This window comes from Lepisma saccharinum, chromosome 1, assembly GCF_977018435.1.
Source record: "Lepisma saccharinum chromosome 1, izLepSacc3.1, whole genome shotgun sequence".
NCBI classification, from domain to species: domain Eukaryota; kingdom Metazoa; phylum Arthropoda; class Insecta; order Zygentoma; family Lepismatidae; genus Lepisma; species Lepisma saccharinum.
The window spans coordinates 64,623,440-64,649,205 of record NC_139229.1 but is presented as its reverse complement, the minus strand read 5'-3'; the positions used below and the strand labels follow the sequence as shown (position 1 = coordinate 64,649,205).

General features: G+C 37.1%; 1 protein-coding gene across 1 annotated transcript; it reads left to right on the top strand.

Moving 5' to 3' along the window:
* The first annotated feature begins 239 nt into the window (after positions 1-239).
* On the top strand, positions 240-24,841 carry LOC145995956 (tax1-binding protein 3 homolog). The gene is made up of 4 exons (XM_083132035.1): positions 240-442; positions 5,167-5,295; positions 7,358-7,435; positions 20,944-24,841. Exons 1-4 carry the CDS (start codon positions 386-388, stop codon positions 21,052-21,054), a joined length of 375 nt encoding a protein of 124 aa, XP_082988161.1. The 5' UTR covers positions 240-385; the 3' UTR covers positions 21,055-24,841.
* The last annotated feature ends 925 nt before the right edge of the window (positions 24,842-25,766 follow it).

Here is a 25,766-nt window from a genome sequence, read left to right as displayed (position 1 = left end):
TAAGACATTTATGTGAAAGTAATCGCTACAACTTCACAGTATGTGTTACAGACGTAATTGCATACATAGCATGATGAAATCACGATAAAACAAATACCGAGTTTGCTGCCACGCGCATCTCTTTTGAGGTTCCAGCAGAAAAAGAACGTGGCAGCAGACACTACCTTGATGAAAATAGCTTCAATTCATCATTGAGGTGTTGGCCTTTTGTGAAGATTATCTTTGCAGTAATAGGAGGGATGGGCGGGTATGAGGTCATGCGAAGGGAGGAGAAAGCAAGAGCGCAAAGTATGGTGGCAAGCTGCTAGATACGGAAGATTTAAGATTTTTGAGCTTGATATTTGCATATTTTTTCCCTTGGAAGGTGTACAAAGAGTGACATGTCATGTGTGCGAAGATGGCATTTCAACATCAGGCCGGTACAGCCATGGAATGCTTGAGTGTAAGTATTGTTTTATTACATTAAAACAAGTGCTGACAAATCGAGCGACATGTTTATCTAATCAATGAGCTATTGAATCGAGTACTGTGCATAGTTATTAAAGAAAATGAAACGGGCGTGTTATAAAACAAAGTCGCGATATTGATATTATAAATTATATGAATAATACGTATGAATTTATCAGCAGTAAATTAGCATACATTTTCTTATAAGTAGGTGGATGGGGGCCGTTTACCCACTGTACCCCCTTGAGAATTACGTCGATTTTTTTTAAATCGACAAATTTCAATGTTTTACGTAATGTAATAGTGGTTCCAGCATTAGGAGAGAACAAACAATGAAGATATTTGATCGCAAAGAATGGCTCACGAAAGTTAAAACCTGCAATTTCGGAGTATTGTCGCTGCTTTTTGTTATTAAAAACTTTGTATGCACAGTAAAATAGCGAAAGAACACATCGAAATTAACTATCAGTACCAAACCTAACAATCCTAACCTAACTACATAAAATTATATCTGCTGTTGTGCAAAGTCGTTTGGGTGCTATATTCACTTGCGGGAAGCGTACATTATGTTTTGCGGTAAAATTTTCGTATCCCCCAAAACGTATTTCTTCAATTTTACAGGAGAATGTACTTACCGAAATGGCTTTATTTATACTTTAGGAAGGTCTTGAAAGTTTGTTTTCACCTCGTTGAAATTTTTTTGCCGGTAAATCATGTAATTTTCGACATTGTCACTCCGATGCACGAAAGCTTTTCCCTTGATGTCTGTCTACTATGTGAACCAAATATTTGCGAGGGTTTCATGACGTAACAACCGGTCAGTGTTTCCAAATATGCGGTTTTGTAACTGTGTAACAGTTCTAGAACGTAAATAATCGTGAGTTACCGTTCATCATTTCTGATTACGAACTTGCGACAACATGACATGTACAGGATCAGTGGCGTGCTCAATGTGAGGTTGATGGGGGTTATAACCCCCCCTTTCGCCCAGTATCTCTAAGGCTATTTATGAATGGTTCGTGGGGCTATTTATGAATGGTTCATGGGACTATCCGTGAATGGTTCGTGGGGCTATTTATGAATGGTTCGTGGGGCTATCCGTGAATGGTTCGTGGGGTTATTTATAAATGCTCCGTGGGGCTATCTGTGAATGGTTTGTGGGGTTATTTATGAATAGTTCGTGGGGTTTTCGAACCCAAAAAAAATTTCTAATTTTGAAAAAGAAATTTAACTATGTTTCCTAACCTAACCTAACCTTGCCATGCATGGTTCGTGGGGCTATTTATGAATGGTTCGTGGTGCTATCCGTGAATGGTTCATGGGGCTATTTATGAATGGTTCGTGGGGCTATCCGTGAATGGTTTGTGGGGCTATTTATGAATGGGTCGTGGGGTTTTCGAACCCGAAAAAAAATTTCTAATTTTGAAAAACAAATTTAACTGTTTCCTAACCTAACAGAACCTAACCTAACCTTGCCGTGCATGGTTCGTGGAGTTTTCGAACCTGTAAAATTACAAAATCAGTAACACGAAAGTAGGTATTTTTCTATGAAGAAGGGTGCAACACTTCATAACCACTGATCATGGACTACGCTAGTCAAGATTTCTCTGCCATATCGCGTGTAACGCAAGCAAAAGCGAACAAAATAAAAATACTCAATATTTCGAAAATTGAGATTATTTGCCTGCAAAAAACGAAACGCGAAATAGAAGAATCCTTACGAATGCAGAATATGTAAGTATCAATGTGAAAAATACGAAAATAAGGGAATTAGAGACGTCTGGTGGTTACCGAAATTTTGTTTTGCTACATGGTAAAGTACGGTAATACGCTAAAACAACAGATGTACTGTACTTCACAATAACACATTTCCTAGAGCTAAAATCAACCTAACTTTAACACTTTACTATACCAGAGATGGATTTCTTCAAATTTACAGGAGAAAGTACTTACGCAAATCATTTTCTGTACCGTTGTTGTTGTTCAGGAATGTAGTTTTGACCCATTTTAATGCGAATGCATGTGGTTTTGTACGAAAATCTATTTCCGATGCGCTATTGCTGCTGCCGCCATTTGCTTTCTGCACGAGAGCACAATATGCTCCATATTGCCCATATATGCTAAATTGAACGAAAGGAGTGCCTAACCTAACAGGCATACCTCGTCCCCGTGATGTTTCGTGGGGCTATCGTAAATTTTTGGGCTAATGTCAATGGTTTTTGGGGCTACCCGTGGATGGTTTGGGGGAAATAAGGAACAACATTAAGTACTCGTTAATGTAAGAAATAGACATTATTTTCTTTAGAAATTCATTATTTCACCTAAATAAATGTTCCACAATGCAGAATAGTATGTTAGCAATGTAAAAAATTGCAAAATAAATCATTGATAGGTGTCTCTGGTATAGTAAAGTAGTACCAACCTAACAAACAGGCTAAATTTTCCGTATCCGATAAACGGATTTCTTAAAATATACAGGAGAAATTACTTTCCGAATGCAGATTCGTTAGACTTGTGGAAGTTCGGGCAAGTGTTTTCTAGCATCGTTCATTGAATTTTGCCGGTAAATCATGTATTTTTTGTTATAAATGTGTGACTGATGCACGAAAGCTCTTGCATCCATTTACTTCCAGGTGGATGTAGCCTGTGTGTGATGACGTAGTCCGGGTCAGTGTTTCCAAACACGCATTTAGGTTACTGGTCACATGTTTCAATATGTATGTTCATTTGAATGTGCTGAACGTATTTAAAATGACGTGTGCAGAATGCATGGTACAGTTGAAAGGCGTTGAAGATGTAGTAGATTTCGTAGTAGAGAATGGTATTGCATGTTTCGTGATGATGTGTCATGATTGTTTGCATTTCTAAACATGCCTTTAACAGGGGCTCTGTAGAGGTAGCCGGAGCAGAGCAGAGGCAGGGCTGCGGTAGCGGTAGGGGGCGGTAGGTCAATTACCCCAGGGGTGGAGCCTGGAATCTGTGGGAAATTTGGACCCAAAAATTTCAAACGAAAATATAGGGGAGTTGGGAGCCTGCATTAAAAAAATGTAAAACTTTTTTTTAATAAAAGAAAATATGTAATGATGTGTATTTTGCCATGATTACTTTACACTTGTCCTCGGGTAATTGTAGAAGATCCTTGAAAATGTCCTGGAAAAAATTGCATGATTTTGTGTAGGAAACCTGCAACAGGTGTGGTGATTATGTGGAAAAATAGCAAAAAGTACCTAGAAGATTGTGTATATCTTGTTTTTCTTTTGTGGTTTGTAATCTGGCAATAAATAGTTAGGTGCCAAGACTTTTTGATTTAACCTCGTATATAATGGCATACCATTTCCTTCTGATTAGGTGGTTTCATATATAGTGGAGGCCTCCCAGATGACGCAATGTAATTGCCTTGTAATCAAGGGGTACCGGGTTTGATACCTGGTGGAGGCACATAGTGGTTCGGATGCCACTTTAAACTGTAGGTCCAGTCCTGATTAGCCTTGTGCATAAAGTCATGGTGATTTTTCCTATTGTGGTAACTCCAGCACGAAAGTAGTAAGTAGTAAACGGATTGAAATGCCTCGTTAGTAAACCAACAATTTGGTGTAGAGGAAACAGAGTTTGCTAGCATCTATTTATGAACTTTCAGAAGATAAGGTGCAATTTTGATTAGGCAGTATTTTTCAAAGGAAGGGATGCATCTTGTGGTTAAAAAAATATGGTAACGCATTATAAACTTGCAGAGGGTATGTGTACATTAGATTCATATTGTTACTAGGGCTGAACCAATACCCATACTGATAATTGATACCAACGCCTGAAATTTGAAATAATTAAGTTATTCAAAATGCTCATTAATATTGGTAATTGTTCCAGTCCAGTTGTAAGCATCAATTTACAAGAGTGTTGCTTTAAATATTAAAAAATTACATTGTAAACATTAGGGGTAAGCTGATACCCTCGCCGATTTGTACCGATACTCATGCTTGAAAAAAAATGTTATAATTAAAGTTGTTCAAAATACAGATTAATACTAGTGTATTGAGCATTCCACTCTAATTATAAGGATCCTTCTTTAACTGTAGGTCCAGTCTGGATTAGCCTTTCTGCACATCAAGTGGACTTGAAACAAAAAGTCTAATTATATGCATTCATTTACCAGGATTTTTGCTTTAAATATTTGAGAATTACATCAGAATATTAAATTGCATGTTACGTTATCACAAAATTCAGTTTTTCACTCAAAAACTGGTGCAAAATAGAAATAAATTCAGGATAATTAGACTCCGTGAAATTGTCATGAAGCATTTTTACAGGGTCCATAAAAGACCAAAATGCCGGAAAAGTATCGGTAAGAAAACTTCAATCAATACGTTTCGATACCAATACATTGGCATTGGTATTGTCTCAGCCCTAGTATTTCACATAATATTGGTACAAAAGCAAAGGAACCTTCTAATCGGTTGTAACTTCCAGGATAATTAGACTCCACGGAAGTATTACATAGCATTTTTATACACCCCGCGAATGATCAAAATGCCAGAAAAGTATCTGCCGGTATCTGTAAATAAAATTCAACCAATACTTTCCAATACTGATACAACTGGTATTGGCTGAGCCCTAAGTGTACCAATTGTACATGAGGATTTATACGTTTTATTTTTTTAAGATGTTAACTTTTTGTCATGTGCAATGCAGTATGATCAGCCATGTTTTTACATTATCTTGCAGATTCCAATCACGCTACGGAAAGAACCGGGCGTGGATTCTGAGGGAAGAGAAGTACTAAAATGTGGGTTCAAAATTGGAGGGGGGATAGATCAAGACTACAGAAAAAGTCCACAGGGGTATACAGACAATGTAAGTACTTTATAATGAGTTTTTAAGTTATTTAATTCTTTTGTTGAAAAATTGGTTCTTAGATGGTTTTCAAAACATATTTTAACCTTTAGTCGAAGGCCAGTTTCGAACGAAACCACACAAGTTATGACATTATGGGTGGCTGGTTTCAATTGAAACTGCCTCCACATAGCAGCAATAAACCCATCATTTCTTGAGAACTTCAGATGATATATCAGTTCTGGGTTTTTTTCTATATTTTACTTGTAAACTAACTAACTAACTCTCTAGCATTCTTAAACCCGAAGGATCATGGCTTCAGCAACACAGGCCTTCCATCTGTTCCTATCCTGATCAAGATCTATATACTCTTTTCCATTCCTACCAATTTCCTTTAGGTCAATCTCAACATTATCCGTCTATCTTACTTATTATTTTACTTTTATATATAATAATGAAGTCCCTCATTGTGGCCGTGCAGGCTAAGGCATCAAGCTTTGGGCTCTGGCGAGGTTTGTGTCTCCTGGGGGAAGCATAACAACTTTTCTCCTGAGATTTTGGCCTGTGTATGCCACCAGTCACATACACAGGCCAAGGAAATTAGGGAGGTACAAATGAGCGGTGTAACCCGGTCATGGAAACCTACAACGACGACTAGGGTTCGTTGTGCTGACCATGCATCACCCCCTAACTTGTTGGATGATCTCTCACCTCGGCAGATGAGAGTGAGGCTGGCATTTGGTAGGTAGACCCTGAACCTCACGGGCTATTGTGCCACGAATTATTGTATTAATGAAAACAAAATAACATGTTCACAATGTGCAACAATTAGTGTCCAGCGGGAAACCTCCAATTTTAAAACTTTCCTGAAAATTATGATTTCATAAAATTTTGCTTTCTTTTTTTCTCTTTCAAAATTTGGGGACAGGCATTACATGTTCTCAAATATTGGTGTTTTGTCATGCTTATTTGCAAATTTGGTCCATCCAGCTTCCAAAGTAGAAACAAAAATCCAGAAATTCTTTGTGTAAACTGGCAAGACTGCCATTCTTATGATTTTCTTCTTCTTTCTTTAACTCTTATTTTGGGGAGGTAAAATGTATAAATTTTACCTCCACTAAGAGTGAAATTTTGATTCTGAAAAGAATCAAAACCAATATTATTTCTCTATTACAGTCACTTCTATTGTTACAATTTTTTGTTGTACATTGCTGAAAGTTTGAGAAGCTCGCACATGAAAAGTCCCCATATAGAGCAGCTAATATGTGGGAGGGTTAAAAGTTAATAGAGGATGAAATTGCCTTTTTTTTTCTAATTCACATATAGTGTCTCATTGATCTCCACAAAAGATATGACTGAATTACAAGGAAAGGAACCCAAGAAACTGAACTCGCAAAAATGGTTCCATTGTTTTTATATTGGGCTGTAGAGTTCTGCATGGGACCACTTTCACTTGCTCATAATTGTTCGAGTCTCCCACCCTCGTGTGTGCTATGCTCGAGTGTATATAATCAAATATTTTAATCTGACAATAATCATGTATGTAAAATGTCCACCCTGGTAATATCAGCTCACAATCATCTATTTCATTTTCATATATCACCGTATTGGCAAGATAGAATAAATTACAAATAAATTACATCTGAGCATGGAGATGATGATTATGTACACTTAAGTTTCAATTTCACCGAGCGTTTCACTTCATGGTCCATTATTTTAGGGCCCAATATCACGAACAAATGACGGTTATACGTGTACTACTGCGCTTTGAGTGTGTGCCGCTCGTTTTGCCTGGTCGAGCATCATTCAGTCGTGAAATCATGGCAAGCAAGGAGCTCTCAAATCTGTATACTATGTAGGTGCTCAAGCGGAAAGTTCTTGCTGGTGGGGTGAGAAATTAATTATTTGACAATATAATATTCATTAATGTGTTTTCAAGCAGAAATCTTCATTTGTACATATGTGATGCAGGTTATGAAGCGTAGGAGTATATTGTGTAGTGCTTGTCATAGCAAACATAGTATGTGCTGTGATATGTTTTCTGGATAGATTTGAAATACATTATTTTACTTTTTCTTTACAGGGTATATATGTTACAGAAGTTCATGAGGGTAGTCCAGCAGCAAAATCAGGTCTTCGAATGCATGATAAAATTTTACAGGTAGGAACCAATTTTTCCCCCCATATTTATCTAATTTATGATTCGTTTGCATTAAAGATATGCAAATTACTTTGCCTCTTTAGGCTAATTGCAACAATGGTCACACCCGCAGAGAAGCACTCTAGCAGAAGCCAGTACTCCAACCTTCTGTGATAAAATCACGAGTGTCACCTAGGATGCAAAAGATGCAATTATTTCAACTGTGTTAACTGGGCTCCCACGTAGCCAAAAGGCTGTAGCCTTTGGTGCAAGCTGTCCCAAGGTTTGATTTACAGTGAGAGCTAAAAAAAAAGCTGTGTTGACCCAGCACCTGATGACAGTTGAAACAGGCTCCAATCTCTAATGCTAGAAAACAGTGCAGATGGGACTTGATGCACTGACCACTCATCACTAGGGGGTGGATTTTTGCATATTTGCATGTTTTTTTTTCCTTAAGAAAAATTCACATGGTCTCAACGAATTTATCCATTTCACTTGATGTGGATTACCCTGTAAAGTTTTGTAGTGCATATAAATGCATATTTCAGACATTGCATATTTTAGCTTAACGTGCATATAATTTGGATATATTGGGAGTAATTTTTCATGTAATTGTTAGTTTCAAGTTTGTCTACTTCATTTTCCCCATTCTTTGTGTCAGCATTAAAAAATAGCCTACTTCCTCTGGTCATGGGCACTAGTTGGGTCAAGGACATTCCAAAACTCGTCTCATAGCATTGCAGGTGCCTGGTTACGAAGATAGAGAAAACCCACCCTTTTATCAACCAATGACCTTTCAGATGGAAATTTACCGAAATGCAAATTTATCATGCTCAAGCAGAGCTTTCATTTCTGGTAACAAAACATTTTTTGCCTGCATAGGCCTGGACACTGTGATTTTGATAAACTTATGATAATTTTTGCGGACAATGCTGCTGTATAACCTAGTGAAGGATCATTCTGTTATTTGAGTACAAAATAAGAAGACAGTAGAAATTAAGGGAATGATGGTCAGATGATGAAGATATGCACTGTGAGTGCATTTTATTCTTAAAATATACATAATAAAAATACAATAACTTTTTGCGATTATATCTGTCAATGGATTGCAGCTAAATATTCAAACAACATACTGGTGAGGATTGAAAATGATTTTTCGGCCATTTTCTTCATGAAAGTAGTAGTGATTTGAAGTGCTAATTTTACTATTAAAGTAATTGGAAGGAGAAAAATGGCTATATATATATACCTGTGGTAGCATAGCTACTGGCAGGGTTTCCCATGCTGGGCAGGTTAGCGGGTAAAGAGCCAGACTAAGAAGCAACCTAACGGTCAATGGCTCCAAAGATGATGGAAGGTCATCTCAACAGCAGAGGAGACGGATGAACCAGAGGAGTAACACCTCTTTAAAAAACCGTGGTTCAGCTGGCTCCGGCTGATAGTACCATGTAAGGGCCCCTTACCAGGGTTACGGTGAAGTCCTCAACAGCAGATGCGGCGAAGAAGGAGCCCTTCGGTACGGCGCAGATGGCGGAAGAGTCAACCCACTCCACTCTCTTGGGAGTAATGAAGTGAAAACCACTGCCTTGTAGAGAAGAGGGATCTTTAACGGCTAAGGGAGATTGCCCCTACAGAAAAATGCAGCCTTGGTTTAAAAGGCTGCAAGAGCAGGAGCACCAACATCTAATGCTCCGGTCAAGCCCAGAGGCAAAGAGGAGGCAGCCCCTACACTGGGATAGGATGCTGTAGGCCAATCCTCTGCACATTCGAATTTTACATGATTAAAAGAACAACCAGAAAGCTAGCCGGATGGATTACAAGGAAGACGTACTGGAGATGACATGGTACGAAGGCTTTTGGAACATGGAATGTTAGAGGCATAAATGGTAAAGAATGTGAGTTAGTTAAGGAAAAACAAAAAGACAAAAAATAAATTATCTAGCCCTGACAGAAACTAAGAAAAAGGGTAAAGGTGTAGAAGAAATAGATGAAGGTTTCCTTCTGATATGTAGTGGAGTAGATCGAAAAGAACAAGCAAAAGCAGGGGTGGCATGCATGATTCACAGAGATAAGAAAGAGAACATAAAGGGATGGAAATATGTCAACGAAAGAATAATGACTGCAGATATAACTGAAAAGGTGAAAGATATAACATTAGTTCTTACATATGCTCCAAATGAGGATGAAATAACACAAAACAAAGAACAGTTTTATGAAACATTGCAAAGGACAATAGAGGGAATTGAGAAACAAATCATTCTTTTAGTTGACATGAATGCCAGAGTTGGAAACAAACCAGGGGACTGGGAAGGAGTAATAGGAAAATTTGGAGAAGAAACAATTAATATCAATGGAGAAAGTTTGCTGGAATTTTGTTTAATGAATGACTTAGTCATTGTAAATACTATGTTCCCACATAAGCATATACATAGATATACTAGGGAAGAGCAACAAAGGAATGAGAAATCTATTATAGATTACATAATGGTAGAAAGAGATAGTCAAAAGTTTGTTAGAGATGCTAGAGTTAAAAGAGGAGCAGAAATAAATAGTGACCACAAGTTATTAATATTAGAGAAGGATTTTACAATGTTTAGACAAGAAACCACCAGAACAAAGTGCAAAAGAAAACGAAATGAAAGAGTAAACACAGAAAGGAGGATTAAAGGTTTTAAACTAAAGAAGGCAGATATACAAGAAAAGTATAGAGAAACTGTAGAAGAAGAACTCAAAAAGTGTGAATCCTGGGAGAGAGGAGGACTTAGAAAAGGTATGGAGTCAGCTGAAAAACATACTCCTTAAAGTAGCACAAGAAGTTTGTGCAAGATAAGAAAAAGAAATGGAAGAAATATTTAATGATAGGAACATTTGAAGAATACAGAATTCAAAGAGATAGAGTAAAGAATATAAACCTTGTTGTTGCTAAAACAGTCTGATTCAACTGTCGACGTCATTCACTTCATTGTTTGTGTAATTGCAGCAAGGTGAAGCTGTTCCAAAGTTTATGGGGGTCAAATTTACCTCCACGTGCCTAGTTACTTTTGTGATTTTTTTGTTGTTCATTTTTTTTGTTAGAAGTTTTGATTACTGTTCTTCGTGAGTGAAATATTTTAACAGTTTTTACTTGATCTGTGTTGTGTGGCCGTGTTTTAAAGTGAATGTTTAATTTTTCTAAGAAATTGTTCAAAAGCTCGTAGTATGAAAGACGTATACGGTGGCTGCTGGAGGACATTTCGAACCTAGTTCATCTGAAGTGCTTCAAGATGAATAATTGACTCCAAATCAGATCATGATGTAGAATATCATGTTACTGAGTGAGAACATTATACTAATTCTAAGACAAATCATGATGATGAGAATGATATCGCGGATGAAGATGAAACTTATTTCATGGGAAGAGACAAAATAACTCGATGGAAAGAAGCTCCCTGCTCATCTTCAAATGTTCACAAAAGAAGTATGAATATTGTTTTTCTTCTTGGATCACTTGCAACTGCAAAATTCAAATCCTCGATGCCAAATCTGCTATCGATGATTTTCACTTTTCATAGATGACACTACTGTGAGGCATATTGGAAAATACCAATACGTATATAGAAATTATATGTGGATATTCTGTAAGGGAGAGAAGTGCCAAATTTGCCGATGAAGATGAAGTTTTAAAAACAAGACAAGTTTATTTGACATAATATATGATAAAGAAATAATACAATGGTCCCGTTTAGTTAGTTGTGTAAAACAATTGAGATTTTGAAAATTGATATGTATTTGGACCTTCAATTTTTTCAAGGGAAAACATACTAAAAATGTATATTTATATTTCTTTAAAAAATAGATATTGCTAAATTTACACAAATATTTGAAGTGTGTATCCTACAAAACAAAATGTATTGCTTATTCCACATTTTCCTCATTATTATCATTTGATTTAACTATTGCAAGAAAGGGTTTTGAAATGTTGAAAATGCAATGTCTGTCCATATCATCTTTTTTTTTTTAAATAATTGCACCTCGTTTCTATATTGAAAAACTACTTTAAGTTCTTGAAAATATTCAATTTAATTGTATAAAAGTATTTTGTGGTGCATATGTATCTTACAAATAATATTTTATATTTGGGAGTCAAATTTACCCCCACGTGCCTACTTAAGGTGGTGAAAGAGGTGCCCCTGATTAAGGGTTAAGACAGATCGTAGAAAAAGTCATTGAATATGATAGAGAATTATACTTATGTTTCATTGACTTGGAGAAAGCCTTTGATAGAGTTCCTCAGCATGTGTCATGGAAAGTATTAAGAAAGAAAGGAATAAACCAAGAACTAATAAAAGCCATACAAAGTTTTTACAATGAATGCAGAAGTTTTGTAAGGACAAGCAAGAATACATCAGAGGAGTTTGAAGTTACAGCTAGAGTAAGACAGGGCGATATACTATCACCTTACTTGTTTATAATTTTAATGGACCATGGACTAAAAGAAATGAAAGCAGTAAATATTTCAGATCTGCTGTATGCAGATGATATAGTTCTCTTTGCTAACTCTCAAGCAAACTTACAAAGAAACTTGAATATTATAAATATAGCCTATTAAATAAATCAATGAAAATAAATAAAGATAAGACAAAAATTGTGAGAATAGCCAGAGAAGAGAAAACATGCATAATAGAGTTTGAAGACAAAGAACTGGAACAAGTTAAGAGTTTTAAATACGTCAGAACCATCAACAGCAATAGAAGAATAGATGGAGAATTAAATACAAGAATACAAACAAACTATATTATGCTATCAATCAGGGGTTTGTAGGAAAAAAAAAGAAATCAGCCAGAAAACAAAAATGGCAATATATAAATCAACATATTTACCAACTATGCTGTATGGGAGCGAATCGTGGGTATTGACAATTAGGCTGATACAGCGGAAACGAAATATTTAAGAACAGTGGTTGGAAAAACAAGAAGAGATAGAATTTGGAATCAAACAATCAGGATAACGCTAAATTCAAATCCAGTGGAACAAAATGTCATCGAGGCACAACTGAGATGGTTTGGCCATGTTAATAGAATGAAGGATGGAAGAATACCAAAGGAAATATGGGAGGCAAAATCAAGAGAAATAGGAAAAAAGCGGCCCCAAGGAAGACCACGGCAAACATGGAACAAGAACATTGAGCATACCCGGAACAGAAGAGGCATTAAATGGGATGAAGCAAGGAAGATAGCAGAGGATCGTAACCAATGGAGAGCTCTCTACAAAACCTCGACACCTTTGGGTGGAAGAGGATCCGAGTAAGTAAAGTAAAGTAGTAAAAACACAATAACGTTTTGCGATTATATCTGTCAATGAATTGCAGCTAAATATTCAAACAACATACTGTTGAGGATTAAAAATGATTTTTGGGCCATTTTCTTCACGAAAGTAGTAGTGATTTGAAGTGCTAATTTTACTATTAAATTAATTTCAAGGAGAAAAGTGGCAGTCCTATAGAGACTGAAATATCGTCCGTAGAATTTGTGTACTTAGTGATACTGTATTGTATATTTAGTGCAGTTTTTATGGGTGTATAACACGTTTCTTGGTTTTGATAAGGAAAATTGTCACAATTATATCTCTTATATAATCTACAAAACAATTTGTTAAAAAAAATTATGCTATTCTTATTCTTTAGTCTATCGTTGTGCATTATTTTCCATTAAATCTCACGTGACAAATAGCGTTTGTTCGACTTGCACTGCGAACCACAGATTCATCCGAGTGCAGAGGGTTTGCTGCCCGAGTTCAATATCTGTCTATAATACATTTATCTTTGTGTGCACTCTTATCGCCACCAGAACCGCACATTAAATGTAGCAATCCAGCATTGCTTCCTCTGAATTCGATCTTATGGTGATGGATTCACATTCAGTGACCACAATGGCCATCCAGGCCATTGTGGTCTGTCTGTAGCTGTACCAGTGCAATTTATGATTGTGTTGTTAATTTGAATCAAAATGCAGTTAATCTGAAACTTAAATGAAGTATTAAAAATTTGGTAAAATTTCGTTGATAGTTTTGAACAGACAAAGATTAGATTTGTTTTTTCTTTTTCTGTCCATCCAATCTTTTTTCGATATTGTTATAAAGAAAATAGTACTAGGAGAAGTTGAGAAAGATGAATTGGAGAAGCAGTTAGCAATAGCTTCCAGAAACCCAGGTTTGCAGTTTCTGGGATGGGTGAAATGTGTGTTGCAGGGGGAATCTGTCCAGGATTTGCCTGGGTATTCCACAACTGAAATTTATTTATTTATTTATTTGAAAATTCTGAATACAGAAAAATCTATTTTACATTAGGATATCAACACAGGAAATGAAACGAAAAAATAATGTGCAGTGGCATCCTGTAAAATGGAAAGAAGATTTTCAAAATACAAAGACTCACTTTCTGACAATCGCAAGAGTCTGCTACAAGTACCTGAAAACATCGATAAATAACGTCTAGTGTATTGAAATGCTAATGTAAAAGAATAAGATATTGATTAATGCAACGAAAAGAGCATAGTGTTTCCAACAAGATACGTATATTATTATAATTACAATATTGCAGTTTTTAGAGCAAACCTCCAGACAAAGAAATTCGTGTAATACAGTATAATTATTTCGTTACATGAAACTAAAAACATTTGTAAATTAGTATTTTTTGGTGATCATAAATAGTGCAATTTATTACACTTTAATTTCTATAATTGCGTTCAGTGAGTTACTGATACATTTATTTCCCGTGTAAGGCGTACAGAACCTTAAAATAGGTTGTTTTGAAGATTTTTTAGTGCATATAAATCTGCCCCCTACTGATCACCCAGCCACTTGCTCTAAAAGGAATGTTTCACCATAAAGTTTATTTTTTTCTTTGATTAGTATAGTTATGGATTCTCAGAACTTGCATGGAAATACAAATATTAAAGTCTAGGCAAAGATTTTAACAGTAGTCAAGGCATTGTGTTCTAATCAAGACTAGGGATGGACAATATCGGAAATTTGAAATCGCAATATATCGTCAAGAAAATATCTTCACAGATGATACAATACTTTTTCCATATCGTGATATCAGCAATATATTGCCGACACAATATATATCCCTAAAATATCATGATGATATATCGACATATATAGAGAGGCTGTTCAGCGTATATTTGACCAAACGCGATTCCTTCCCCCTGCACTCAGAATGAACTTGCCCAACCTTGGTTGGGCATGTTTGCCAGTGTAGTGTGTGAGCTCTAAAGGAGTGGTTGTGTTTTCTCACTGGGCCAAAAATCCCACCCAAACTGAGCTGATTTTGGGAGGAGTACGTTGTATAACTTTTCCAAGTGTTTCAGTTTTCTCGCTTGGCCGAAAATGCTGCCAAAACTGAGTCGCTTTTGGGAAGGTTATGTTGTAGCCCTTTATGACACAAAGTTCAGTGTGTCAATGATCAGGAAGTAGTGTAAGAGCAAGGATTGTGACGTTCGTTTGACTTTATTCAAGAATGTGATCGGCAAGTATAAGGATTGCATGGCCCCAGCGTTCAGTTCTGCAACAAAGGGGACGAGAACACGGCCGTGCACACAAGCCACCACCAGAATAAAGGCGAAACTTCGCAGAATGGCCATGCAAGACACTCCACCGAACCAAAGACAGATGGCAAATCATCTAAATATGTCTTTGGAAACTGTTAACCGCACCTTGTACCTGCATACTGGTGGTGGCTTGTGTGCACGGCCGTGTTCTCATCCCCTTTGTTGCAGAACTGAACGCTGGGGCCATGCAATCCTTATACTTGCCGATCACATTCTTGAATAAAGTCAAACGAACGTCACAATCCTTGCTCTTACACTACTTCCTGATCATTGACACACTGAACTTTGTGTCATAAAGGGCTACAACATAACCTTCCCAAAAGCGACTCAGTTTTGGCAGCATTTTCGGCCAAGCGAGAAAACGGAAACACTTGGAAAAGTTATACAACGCACTCATCCCAAAAGCAGCCCAGTTTGGGCAGGATTTTTGGCCCAGTGAGAAAACACAACCACTCCTTTAGAGCTCACACACTACACTGGCAAACATGCCTGACCAAGGTTGGGCAAGTTCATTCTGAGTGCAGGGGGAAGGAATCTCGTTTGGTCAAATATACGCTGAACAGCCTCTGTATATGTATGTATCCAGTGGCACAGGAACATTTTTCATTTTGGGGGGTACAAAATTCAACCTCCACACATACATACACTGGTCAAGAAAATTAGGGGAGCAAACAAGAAATCCCAAAACCAAAGTTGGCAAGTCAAAAGTAGCAATGTATTTTAATTAGTTGAGTGTGTCCTCAACCAGTACAATACATGCCTATTAAGTCATTAGCACAACAGAGTTCTAGGGGTGATTTCTGCAAGGTACTCACAAAATCAGGAGAACATCACGGTGATAAGACAACAGAAATGGACAGATATGCAACAGATCCATACCTCTAATAAGGCGTGTGGTCGCCATGAACTGCTATGACAGCTGTACATCTGTTTTGCATGCAACCAATAAGGTTATCAACGACAGCCTGCGGGATATTCACCCATTCCTCCAGAAGGGCCATTTCCAACTGTTGCAGAGTTGTAGTCAGCGCTGGCTGAGCAGCAATGCGTCTTCAGATTGTGTCCCACACATGTTAAATGGGATTCAAGTCTGGGGAGGATGCTGGCCATACCATTCGTTCGATACCCTCATTCCGTAGCATGGCGTCAACCAGACGTGCTCGGTGAAGTTGGGCATTATCGTCCACAAAAATGAAACGATCACCGATATCTGCAGCCATTAGGACAACATGAGGCCTGAGGATCTTATCCCGGTACCGTAAGGCTGTCAAAGTACCGTTCCGGATAATGTGCAGGGAGGTACGTCGACCAACACTGATCCCTGCCCATACCATTAAGCCACCATACCGAGACACTTCGCGCACATGTGCGGGATAATTGAGAGTCCCACGTTCCCTCCAGATGAGAATGTGTCTATTATCTGACTGGAGACTGAAACGCGACTCATCCGAGAAGAGAACTGAACTCCACTCTCCATGTCCCCACTCACGATGTTCCACAGCCCACTGTCTGCGGGCCCTATGGTGTTGGACATTCAGAGGGACACACACCATTGGTCTTCTTGCATAAAGACCCCTTTCTCGCAGGCGATTTCGTACAGTTTGGCCCGAGACTCTTCGTCCTGTTGCCAAAACAAGGCCGCGTTGCAAGTCAGTTGCAGTTTGCTGCCTATTCCTGCGAGCCGACAATGCTAAGTACCGGTCTTCCCTAACTGTTGTTGACCGTGGGCGACCTTGCCTAGGCCTCCTTCGTACTGTACCTGTTTGTTGAAATCGTGTCCGCAACCTGGAAATGACACTGCGTGACACACCAAGGGCTGCAGCCACCTCACGTTGTGTTTGCCCTGCTTCCATCCTCCCAATGGCTCTCCATGCGCTAGATTCCCCTAAATCATGTTGTTCTGCCATCGTTCCTATTCAACACTACTCAACTGAATCCCACCTGCACTTACGGTCTGCCAGCACCAAACAACCGGTGTTCCCAAGTGACCTCGTGATTGCTCCTCATATCACAAATTCTGCCACGTGCCTTATGGTGTCACTAGAGAGCTCTTCATGCTGATGATCAGAGTTAGGATTTTTAGGTGCGCACCTTTTTTTCGTAGTGAAAGTGAGACCTCTCTGGAAGGACTCAGTGTGTGAAATGTTGCCTCAAGGTGAGAATGGAGCTAATTTTCCAGCACCTTTTTTCCCCTTTTTTGATAACCTTTCCCCTTCCCTCCCTTTTCTGGGACATTTATCTATTTTCCCCCTTTTTCGTGTTCTTAATCGCTTTTCCTCCCCTTTTTGTGTCCTTTTACTGGTGTTGTTAAATATATTTCCTCAGCAAATCATTGAATTTTTATTTTCTTTTTTTGCGACACTTTTCTCTTTAAGATGTTTTCACATTGTTAACTGAAATTGAATGTATTTAAACTGTGCTTGATTGTTGCCTATTTGAAATCAACAATGGAAAGACCGCTGCTGATATGCACCAGATCGCCGTTATTTTTTTAAGATAGAAGGAAAGTGATGGAACTGTTATTCGATGCACGGTTTGTGATACGGGAATCACATTAGATGAAAAACACCAGAGAGATCGCATCCAGCAACATATTTCCAGCTCTAAGCATCAAAAGAACAAGAATCTGCAAGGAAGTAAATCTCGGCAGCCTCTCTTACGCAATGCATTTGAGCAGTGTTCTTCCAAGAACCAAAATTTAAAGGAATGTAATGTTGACTTGTGTGCACCTTTTACACAGGCAGGGATTCCACTCAACAAGGTGAACCATCCGGCCTTGAAAGGGTTCCTTGAAAAGTACACACGGTTGTCAGTGCCCGATAAGAGTACGTTAAGGAAAAACTATATTTAACCTGTGTATGAAGAAACTGTTCGTAAAATTAAGGTGAAAGTGTCAGATTGCGATATACGTAGTTGTCATTCTGGATGAGACGACAGACTCAATCAATGTTTTGAACATTTTGGTTTTCCTCTGACAGATGAGGATGTTAAGCCCATGTTACTAAACATGTAAGAGATGCAGATAACCAATGCCAGTACAGTGATGCAGTCATTTATGGATTTCTGTCAAAAACTGTGGCCTGGTGGAATTCAGTTCGAAAAAGTTGATGTTGTAGTTACTGACCAGGCTCTCTACATGCTTTCGGCATTTAACTAATTGAAGCCGTTGTTCCCTAAGTTGAAGCATGTAACCTGTTTGACTCATGCCCTTCACAGGGTTTCTGAATCTATTAGGAATGAATACAACATTGTAAATGAGTTCATATCTGATCTGAAGAAAATACTCCTTAAGGCCCCGAGTCACATTATTGCCTACAGAGAAACTACCTGCCTGCCCCTGCCACATTTCCCCATCATTACTCTTTGGGATCATGGATTGAGTGTGCTGCATTTCTGTGTGAAAATTTTGAAAAAATTAAGGAGTTTGTCCTTTCCCTGGATTCAACCGACGCAGGTGCAATTTTCAAGGCACAGCAACTTCTCCTCCCAGACAAGATAGATAATTTGCAAAAAGAATTATTTTGTGTACATTCCTACATGTACCTGTCGACAGCCATAAAAGCTTAGAAGAACAAGGCGTCCAAAAGGAAAAACAATTGGATATCTTTAATACTGTGAGGGGACAGTTAAATGGTTTTGCCAGAGACAAACTTGAGGCTAGTCTTGACAAGAATCCAGATGTTGTTGAATTTGCTACTTGCACCGAGTTGCCATTCCGAGTGAATACTAAGTTTGCCCACTTGTTTCTGTGGATGTAGAGAGAAGCTTCAGCTTATATAAAGATATTTTATCTCCGAAAAGAAACAAACTCACTTTTAAAAATTTGGAAATGCTTAATGTTGTAAGGTACAACAGCTTTGTGTTTTTCCCTGACTGGTGAATAACAGTAACACAACCTATGTGTGTGATGTGTACACAGCTTCGAGTGAATAGCTTAGACTAATAAAATATGAGGGAAAGTTTTAATAAGTAGTATAATTATCAGCACCTTCTTTTTGCCCCAATCAGCACCTTTTTTGCCCCTTTTTGGGTCTTATTTTAGCTCCTTTTCCCTTCCTTTTTCCCAATGAAATTTTCCCCTAAAAATCCTAACTCTGCTGATGATTCATCACAGATGAATTGTACTGGTTGAGGACACACTCACTTCATCAATATACATTGCTACTTTTGACTTTCCAACTTTGTTTTTGGGATTTCTTGCTTGCTCCCCTAATCGTTTTGACCAGTGTGTATACATATTTGTAAAATTGAATTTTTCATGTACCAGTGCGCGCACGTGTGTGTGTGTGGGCACACACACATATATCGGGAGGAGCATGGAAAATTCAATTTTATAGCAGCACACACATTTTTTTTCTAATCAAAGTTGTGATAAATATTTTTTATATATAGTTATATTATCCAGTTGATATTGCATGGTCGATATTTTTTCAATATCTCGATATATATCCTAGACCAGTGGTTCTCAAACTGTATATCCCCTGGAGTACATGAATGACTTGAAGGGGGTACACGATCTGCTCAAGAGAAATGTGGAAAACCCACACAACAACATTTTTTTTGCTGCAAGTGTGTAGAGCACACTTCATTGTATCAGACTTCATAGCTTTAACACTCAACAGGAAAGTAAAGCTGATTTTATCACTAGCACTCTTATCTTTGATTCATGTGTTTTGAAATAAAATACTTGTTGAAAATCTCTCTTCCTCACATAGCTCACCACGCAATAAAATTTTGATCCCTTTCTCCACTACATATTTATGTGACATTGCTTTTTCATCCATGGTGCACCGAAATAGACTAAATTTGGAGCTGAATCTCTGCTTGAAAGTTTCCAGTGCACAACCAGACATCAAGAAACTGTCATGCTATGCGGGCACATTCTTCTCAGTAGAAACTGAGGATTTACAATAAAAACTCCAAAATTGTGCTTGACAGTTTGTTTACAAACTTATTTCTGTTCTGTTCTTTACCTTTCTTTTTTCAATAACTAGAAAAAATAAATGAAAATTAAAGTTTTTTCTTCTCCTTTTTATTCTTCTTACCATACATGTGATTCACATTTTTATTTTTGTAACTGATCATAAATATTGTAAACGTAGGAACACCCATTAAAACAATAAACATAGGATTCTAATGTCTATTTATTTACCATTTTTCCACATATAGCCAGAATGTCATTTTGCTCTATTGTAGATACACGCCTCCAACATATCAAAAGCTCCCCACCAATCAGGCAGCTAAAAGAACCCAAAACCCACTATTTGGAGAAAACCTATGGTGGGTTTACGTTAGACGTTTAGTTACAATTAAAGGGTACAATGAGAAAAAAGTTTGTTTGAAAACCGCTGGTCTAGACGATATAAGCACTAATCCAGACTTACAAGAGGTAGATTGTTGATGAATACAACCTTCGTGATTAAATTAATGTAAAATATTTACTGAAGAAGCTATATGAAATAGCTTTAGCACACAGAAGGTATGTTATAACGAGATCTACCAAAGTCAAGCCTCTTGCTACGTCTTACCTTCACATTGAATTTCCCAGTTTTGACAGTCAAAATAGCCCTACACATACTGTTACTATAACTTAGTGCCAATATTTCTGTGGGCTTCTGAAGACTATGTAACCAGAGGTTCCAGACTTGAATCCTGGTTCAGGCATGGCTGTTTCATTGTGTTTGTTCTATCGTTCATTTCATTAATTGAGATGGAAAAAGGAACGTAAAATAACAGGACTGGAAAAGTAGCTTAGTGGTAGAATATTGGCATTCCAATGTCTGGTTAAGCCACAATTTTCACAACTTCTCTGTGAGTCTGTTCATACTAGATAGAAAAATACATTTAGAAAATTGCCATTTTTAGAACATTTAGTAGCTATTATTGATTGTTAGGTGTCATTTGATTTGGAATGAAATATGCTTTTTTTTCTTATTACAGTGTAATGGATACGATTTCACCATGGTAACTCATAAAAAAGCTGTGGATTATATTAAAAAGCATCCAGTATTGAATTTACTAGTAGCTCGAAAGGGGGTAACTTCTACATAAACTGCTTAATCACAGCAAATAGCTATGTACCTGCTTTAGTTGCATTATTGTAATTTATTTGTGATCCAATGCATTTTAGATCAATTCCTATTATTTTGATTTTATGTGATTGACTTCCCTCATGGTCTTAAAGGCATAATATTTTATCAGCTGTACAATTCATATACCTGTTTGTCAAGATGGAATTTTATGGAATGTTCAGGTAAGAGGTCGTCAGTGTGTTTGTTGTCTGTGTTTGATAATCCAATGTAAAGCCATAAACGAAAGGGTCAGTATCAGTGTGCACTTTTAGACTGATGTATAATTGTATTTGTACTCGACTTGTTTGTACATATGTTGTGGCCCTAATGCAGGCATAGGGTACCCATTTCCAAAATGAATTACTTATTTGTCAACATCAAAATCCTTATTACTGATATTGGGAGACTAACACTACAGACTTTTACACTCTTGGAATTTTTATGCCGTCTGTAAGTATAATTTACTTTAAATTATGTGGCGTATGTTTGTTCACATCCCCAAAATTTTTCACTTTGAAATTTGACGTGCTTGTTCACTATATACGTAGTAAGTCATATTTTTTTTCAACAAATATTCTGTAGACTGTGTAGCCATGATTTTTTTTCAACACAATCAAGTTTGACTATAGTAAAATTCATGCAAGTTTAGTGCATACTGGATTATGACAAAAGAATGATTTTTACAATCACTTGTTTTGATTATACACTTGGTTGTAAACAAAGATTTCAACTGTTTAAGTCATCAGATGAGCACATATGCAGCTCTACATGGTGAGTAGTGGTCATGTGCAACTCCTTAAAACTGGCAATGCTATTGCAGCTTGCCGAACTCTGTGCCAGAGTGGTTAGCAATGCCAGGGACCCTGGCTTGGGCATGGGTGTCTTTGTCTTTGTGTGTCGCATCATCATATCATTACTCCTCATCGTCACAATTAGGCAAAAGTGGCAGAAAAAGCCACATAAAACAACGAAATTGAACCAATCAATCAAAGCAACTTCCATACTCGAGGAGATGACATAGCCGACAGATTTGTGGGTAAACAAGATAAGTTAGGAGTGTAGCAGAGATTCTCTGCCCCTCACCCGACGTACATCCAGTTCGTATGAAACTCGTGCGAATTTCAGTAATGAGTTGATACAATGCTGACAGTTAAGTAACACTCTGACTACAATATAGCAAGTTTGACACAAACTGATGGTTGTACCCAAAGGTGGATGATAATGCTTCTTTTTTTGTGTTCTGTAACATTTTCCTTTACTCCTATACCCAAGTGAGGGTACAGATTTCCATGATTCTGGTCATGTAAAATTGTAGGTAATTAGTCTTTGTGCATAAAGATTGAGTTGACATTTTCCATCTCTACTTGGTCTCCATGTTCACACTTAAACCTGTTTGACGACAAAAACTTAAATAATACAAAAAGCAGCAAAGCTCAGGAAGAATTTGCATGCTGTTTATGGCCTATTTTTTACTGTCTATATTACAACTGCATAAAAGTAATACATGGAAAAAAAACATGAATTAGTTTCTATTTCCTGTAAGTGTATTCTCTATTATATGTATCTAGATGGTAATGAAGATTTTGGTGAATTATGGGAGTAATTCTAAACATAACCTAATATTTTGGAATTTAGAATAACACTGTGACTCTTCGAATTGAGATACATTCTGATATAAGTTACTGCAATATATGGACAGTTACTTTCGTTGATCACCTGGATAGCAGTGCTTTGAAATTGTAAAGTAAGAGATTTTTAGTTGCACAGTATTTTGGCCCTTCACCTAGTTTGCTTCCATTGTTATTTTTCTGATTACCGTCTACCTTCTGAGATACTGAAAAGTACTGAAGAGTACAGAAATGGCTGTGTGCGTTGTCATATTTTTAATGGTAGTAATGCATTTATTTCAGACTTTAATTGAAACCTGCCAAAGGTGAGAGGGACCACAATTTAGGTTAACCGTAACTTCACACTAATATAGCATGGAATATTCACACTAGGGTACTTAATTCTATTTGCTGTATCCACTTTTAGAATGATACTAAATGGTTTTAATTAAATTTGATAAAATTGATTAAAGTGAAACAATGCACTGCCATATTTATCAAGAAATAGCATGTATTTGGGTATAATATATAAATTGTTTAAATACCTTAATTCAAATAAAGTATAGGACCACATCATATACCAGATGTTTAAATACTTATCTGTACGAGAGACCAGTGTTGATTAGTCTCACATTGATGTGCTTTTTATGGCTTTGTTCTTAAAATTTTTCACTATTTTACTGTGCATTTTGGTTATAAGAAAAGTGTGAACCAAATTTTCTGCATGTTTGTATGTATAGTTATATATTAAGACTGGTGTATTTCTCTCTTTTAACTTAAATGTGTAACAAGAAATGTGTCTGGCTATAAATTTTTTAGAATGTCTTCATTAACTTTTTTGTTGGTGGGCTAGATCTGTCCAAAATATTTATAAACATAAGTGATTAAGATATGAATACATTGAATTATGTTGCATGTTGTTTTGGGGGGCAAATGGTTGCATAGTACATGCATTTATAATCCTTTACAAAATGGAGTGCATACATAAATGAAATCAATGCATTTCCTGTTATGTACTGAACAAAAGCTTTAATAGCCAAAATTCCTGTTACATAGCCTTGGTGACTCTCTGAGCCAGTCTGTCTCTGTATTGCTGTGAAATTCCTAGTTTCATTATATAAAATTTATTGATTGACTCCTGTGGTTATAATCAGTCTAATCATGGTTTTTAATAAATGCAAACTATTTAAGTGAGTGTGTGATCGTAGATACAGGCAGGCCATTTCAGATACACGGGACCCACTTATCGTAGTGGTTTCAATTAAATTGACAAACCAATAGAATGCAATTTTGAGAATTTGACAAATGCAAATGAAAGTTAATGAATATTATATTCCAATGGTATTGTAATTTCTAAAAAGAATTAAAGGGAGCTTTGGTCTTGTTCACGGGGGAAGTTTAGATTCAAAATCAGTAATTTAATGGGCATTATAGAATCACAGATTTAATATACTTCTATTAGAAATAACCTAGGCACATTGGCATCTACATAACCATGAACATTAAGTGAGAAATTTTAGTTTGTGTAACCATGCTGTTTATGAGCATAAATTTCCAAGTTCACTACAATTCCTCGTATACGTATAAAGAGTACAACAGAAAATAAGATTACATACAAGAAAGCAGTTAAATATATTGACCATAATTTCCACTTACTGCACGTTTAAACTTGTAAAAAATTTTCTTCAAATGTCAAGAAAAAGTTGAGTAAACCTTACAATATTCAGAAGTTGCCATTTGTATATGATTCAGTACCCCAGGAGGTGAAATGTTCATTGTTAAGAATCAAAATACATTTTTCGTAACTTGTTTCTTTAATGTAATGAACAAGCCATGCTCTTCACTAGTTTCTGCCAGTATACACACACAAAAAGCTTCCACAGTTAAGAATGAATGAACTTGAATGTATACATGTAGACTTAAACGGAATATGGATGTTTACATTGTGTAATTGTTAAGCAATATTAGTTCATGATTTTAAGTTGTTATGAGTTATTTGATGGAGATATTTATTTTATAGCAAGTATTTTTGATTTTGTATACAGAACGGTGGGAAAAAAATCTGTATCTTATAGTCAGTGTATTCCAAATTCATGACTATGTATTCCAGCAATGCAATTTTTATATTTTTTAATAAAGATGCATTAAGACCCAAATGTATTTGTGGAGTTTATCTTCAAACTATTGAACAAAACAGATTCTTGTAAAATCTGAAACTTTTCATGTATTTGTGTATTTAGTCTTACAATTTTTGAAACTCTTACTAATGCCATGTATCGAACATTTCCTTTTTACCAATAAAAATGCACTTTCTTGATTACGGCCAAAGGTGGGGGTGATGTGATCAGCACCATGCCCCTGGCCACCTTTACCCCCCCCCCCTAAAGTAAGTTTCCTTCAGGTACTCATTTTATATTATTCTGGGTGGGCGCCGGAGCTGCTTGATCAGGTGAAAAAAATCCTGGTTCTCCCCACCAGGAATCGAACCCGGGTCTCTTGCATGGTAGTCAGACACCCCAATGACTGAGCTACTGCAGCTTATGTATCAAGTACAAACTTGAAGATCCACCTTTAAATGTCAGTGATTGTTAGTAGGGTGAGTTGGAGTGTTGCATTATGGAACACCTGGCAACATATTTAAATACATGCCACATGGGTCCAAGTTGGTCGAATCAGTTGGTTGCACTTTGTTGTGGACTCCCAATGTTACACGTTTTACATCCAGCCTGTTCCATATACATGGTAGAACTGTATGCATTTTAAAGGCCCTGAACTTTGCTACTGTTCCCACTTTCCAAAGAATCCTCTTTGGACTGTTTCAATCAGCATGCCCCAGAGTCTCAAATTGATGACTTCCAGACATACTGTAGTGCATCAGGTTATTCATGTCCTTGTCTGTCAGTGTAGAAGTCTGCGTTTCTGCTGGGTCCCCAGTCATGTATGTATGAGGGAGAACAAAGCAGCAGATCTTGTCTACCTTCTGCAGCCAGGGACATTTGCTTGGAAGAGTAAGATCAGGTAATGGGGAATGAGCTTCATATTATTGTGGCATTTCTCTTACTACCCCTCCCATCACAAAGACAGT

What these genes read in the sequence shown, in the direction of transcription:
- LOC145995956 (XM_083132035.1), top strand. Translation starts at nt 386, where the DNA reads ATGTGTGCGAAGATGGCATTTCAACATCAGGCCGGTACAGCCATGGAA. An exon ending in CACAGGGGTATACAGACAAT is followed by an intron (nt 5,296 to 7,357) that starts GTAAGTACTTTA and finishes TTTTCTTTACAG; the next exon opens with GGTATATATGTTACAGAAGT. An exon ending in TGCATGATAAAATTTTACAG is followed by an intron (nt 7,436 to 20,943) that starts GTAGGAACCAAT and finishes TTCTTATTACAG; the next exon opens with TGTAATGGATACGATTTCAC.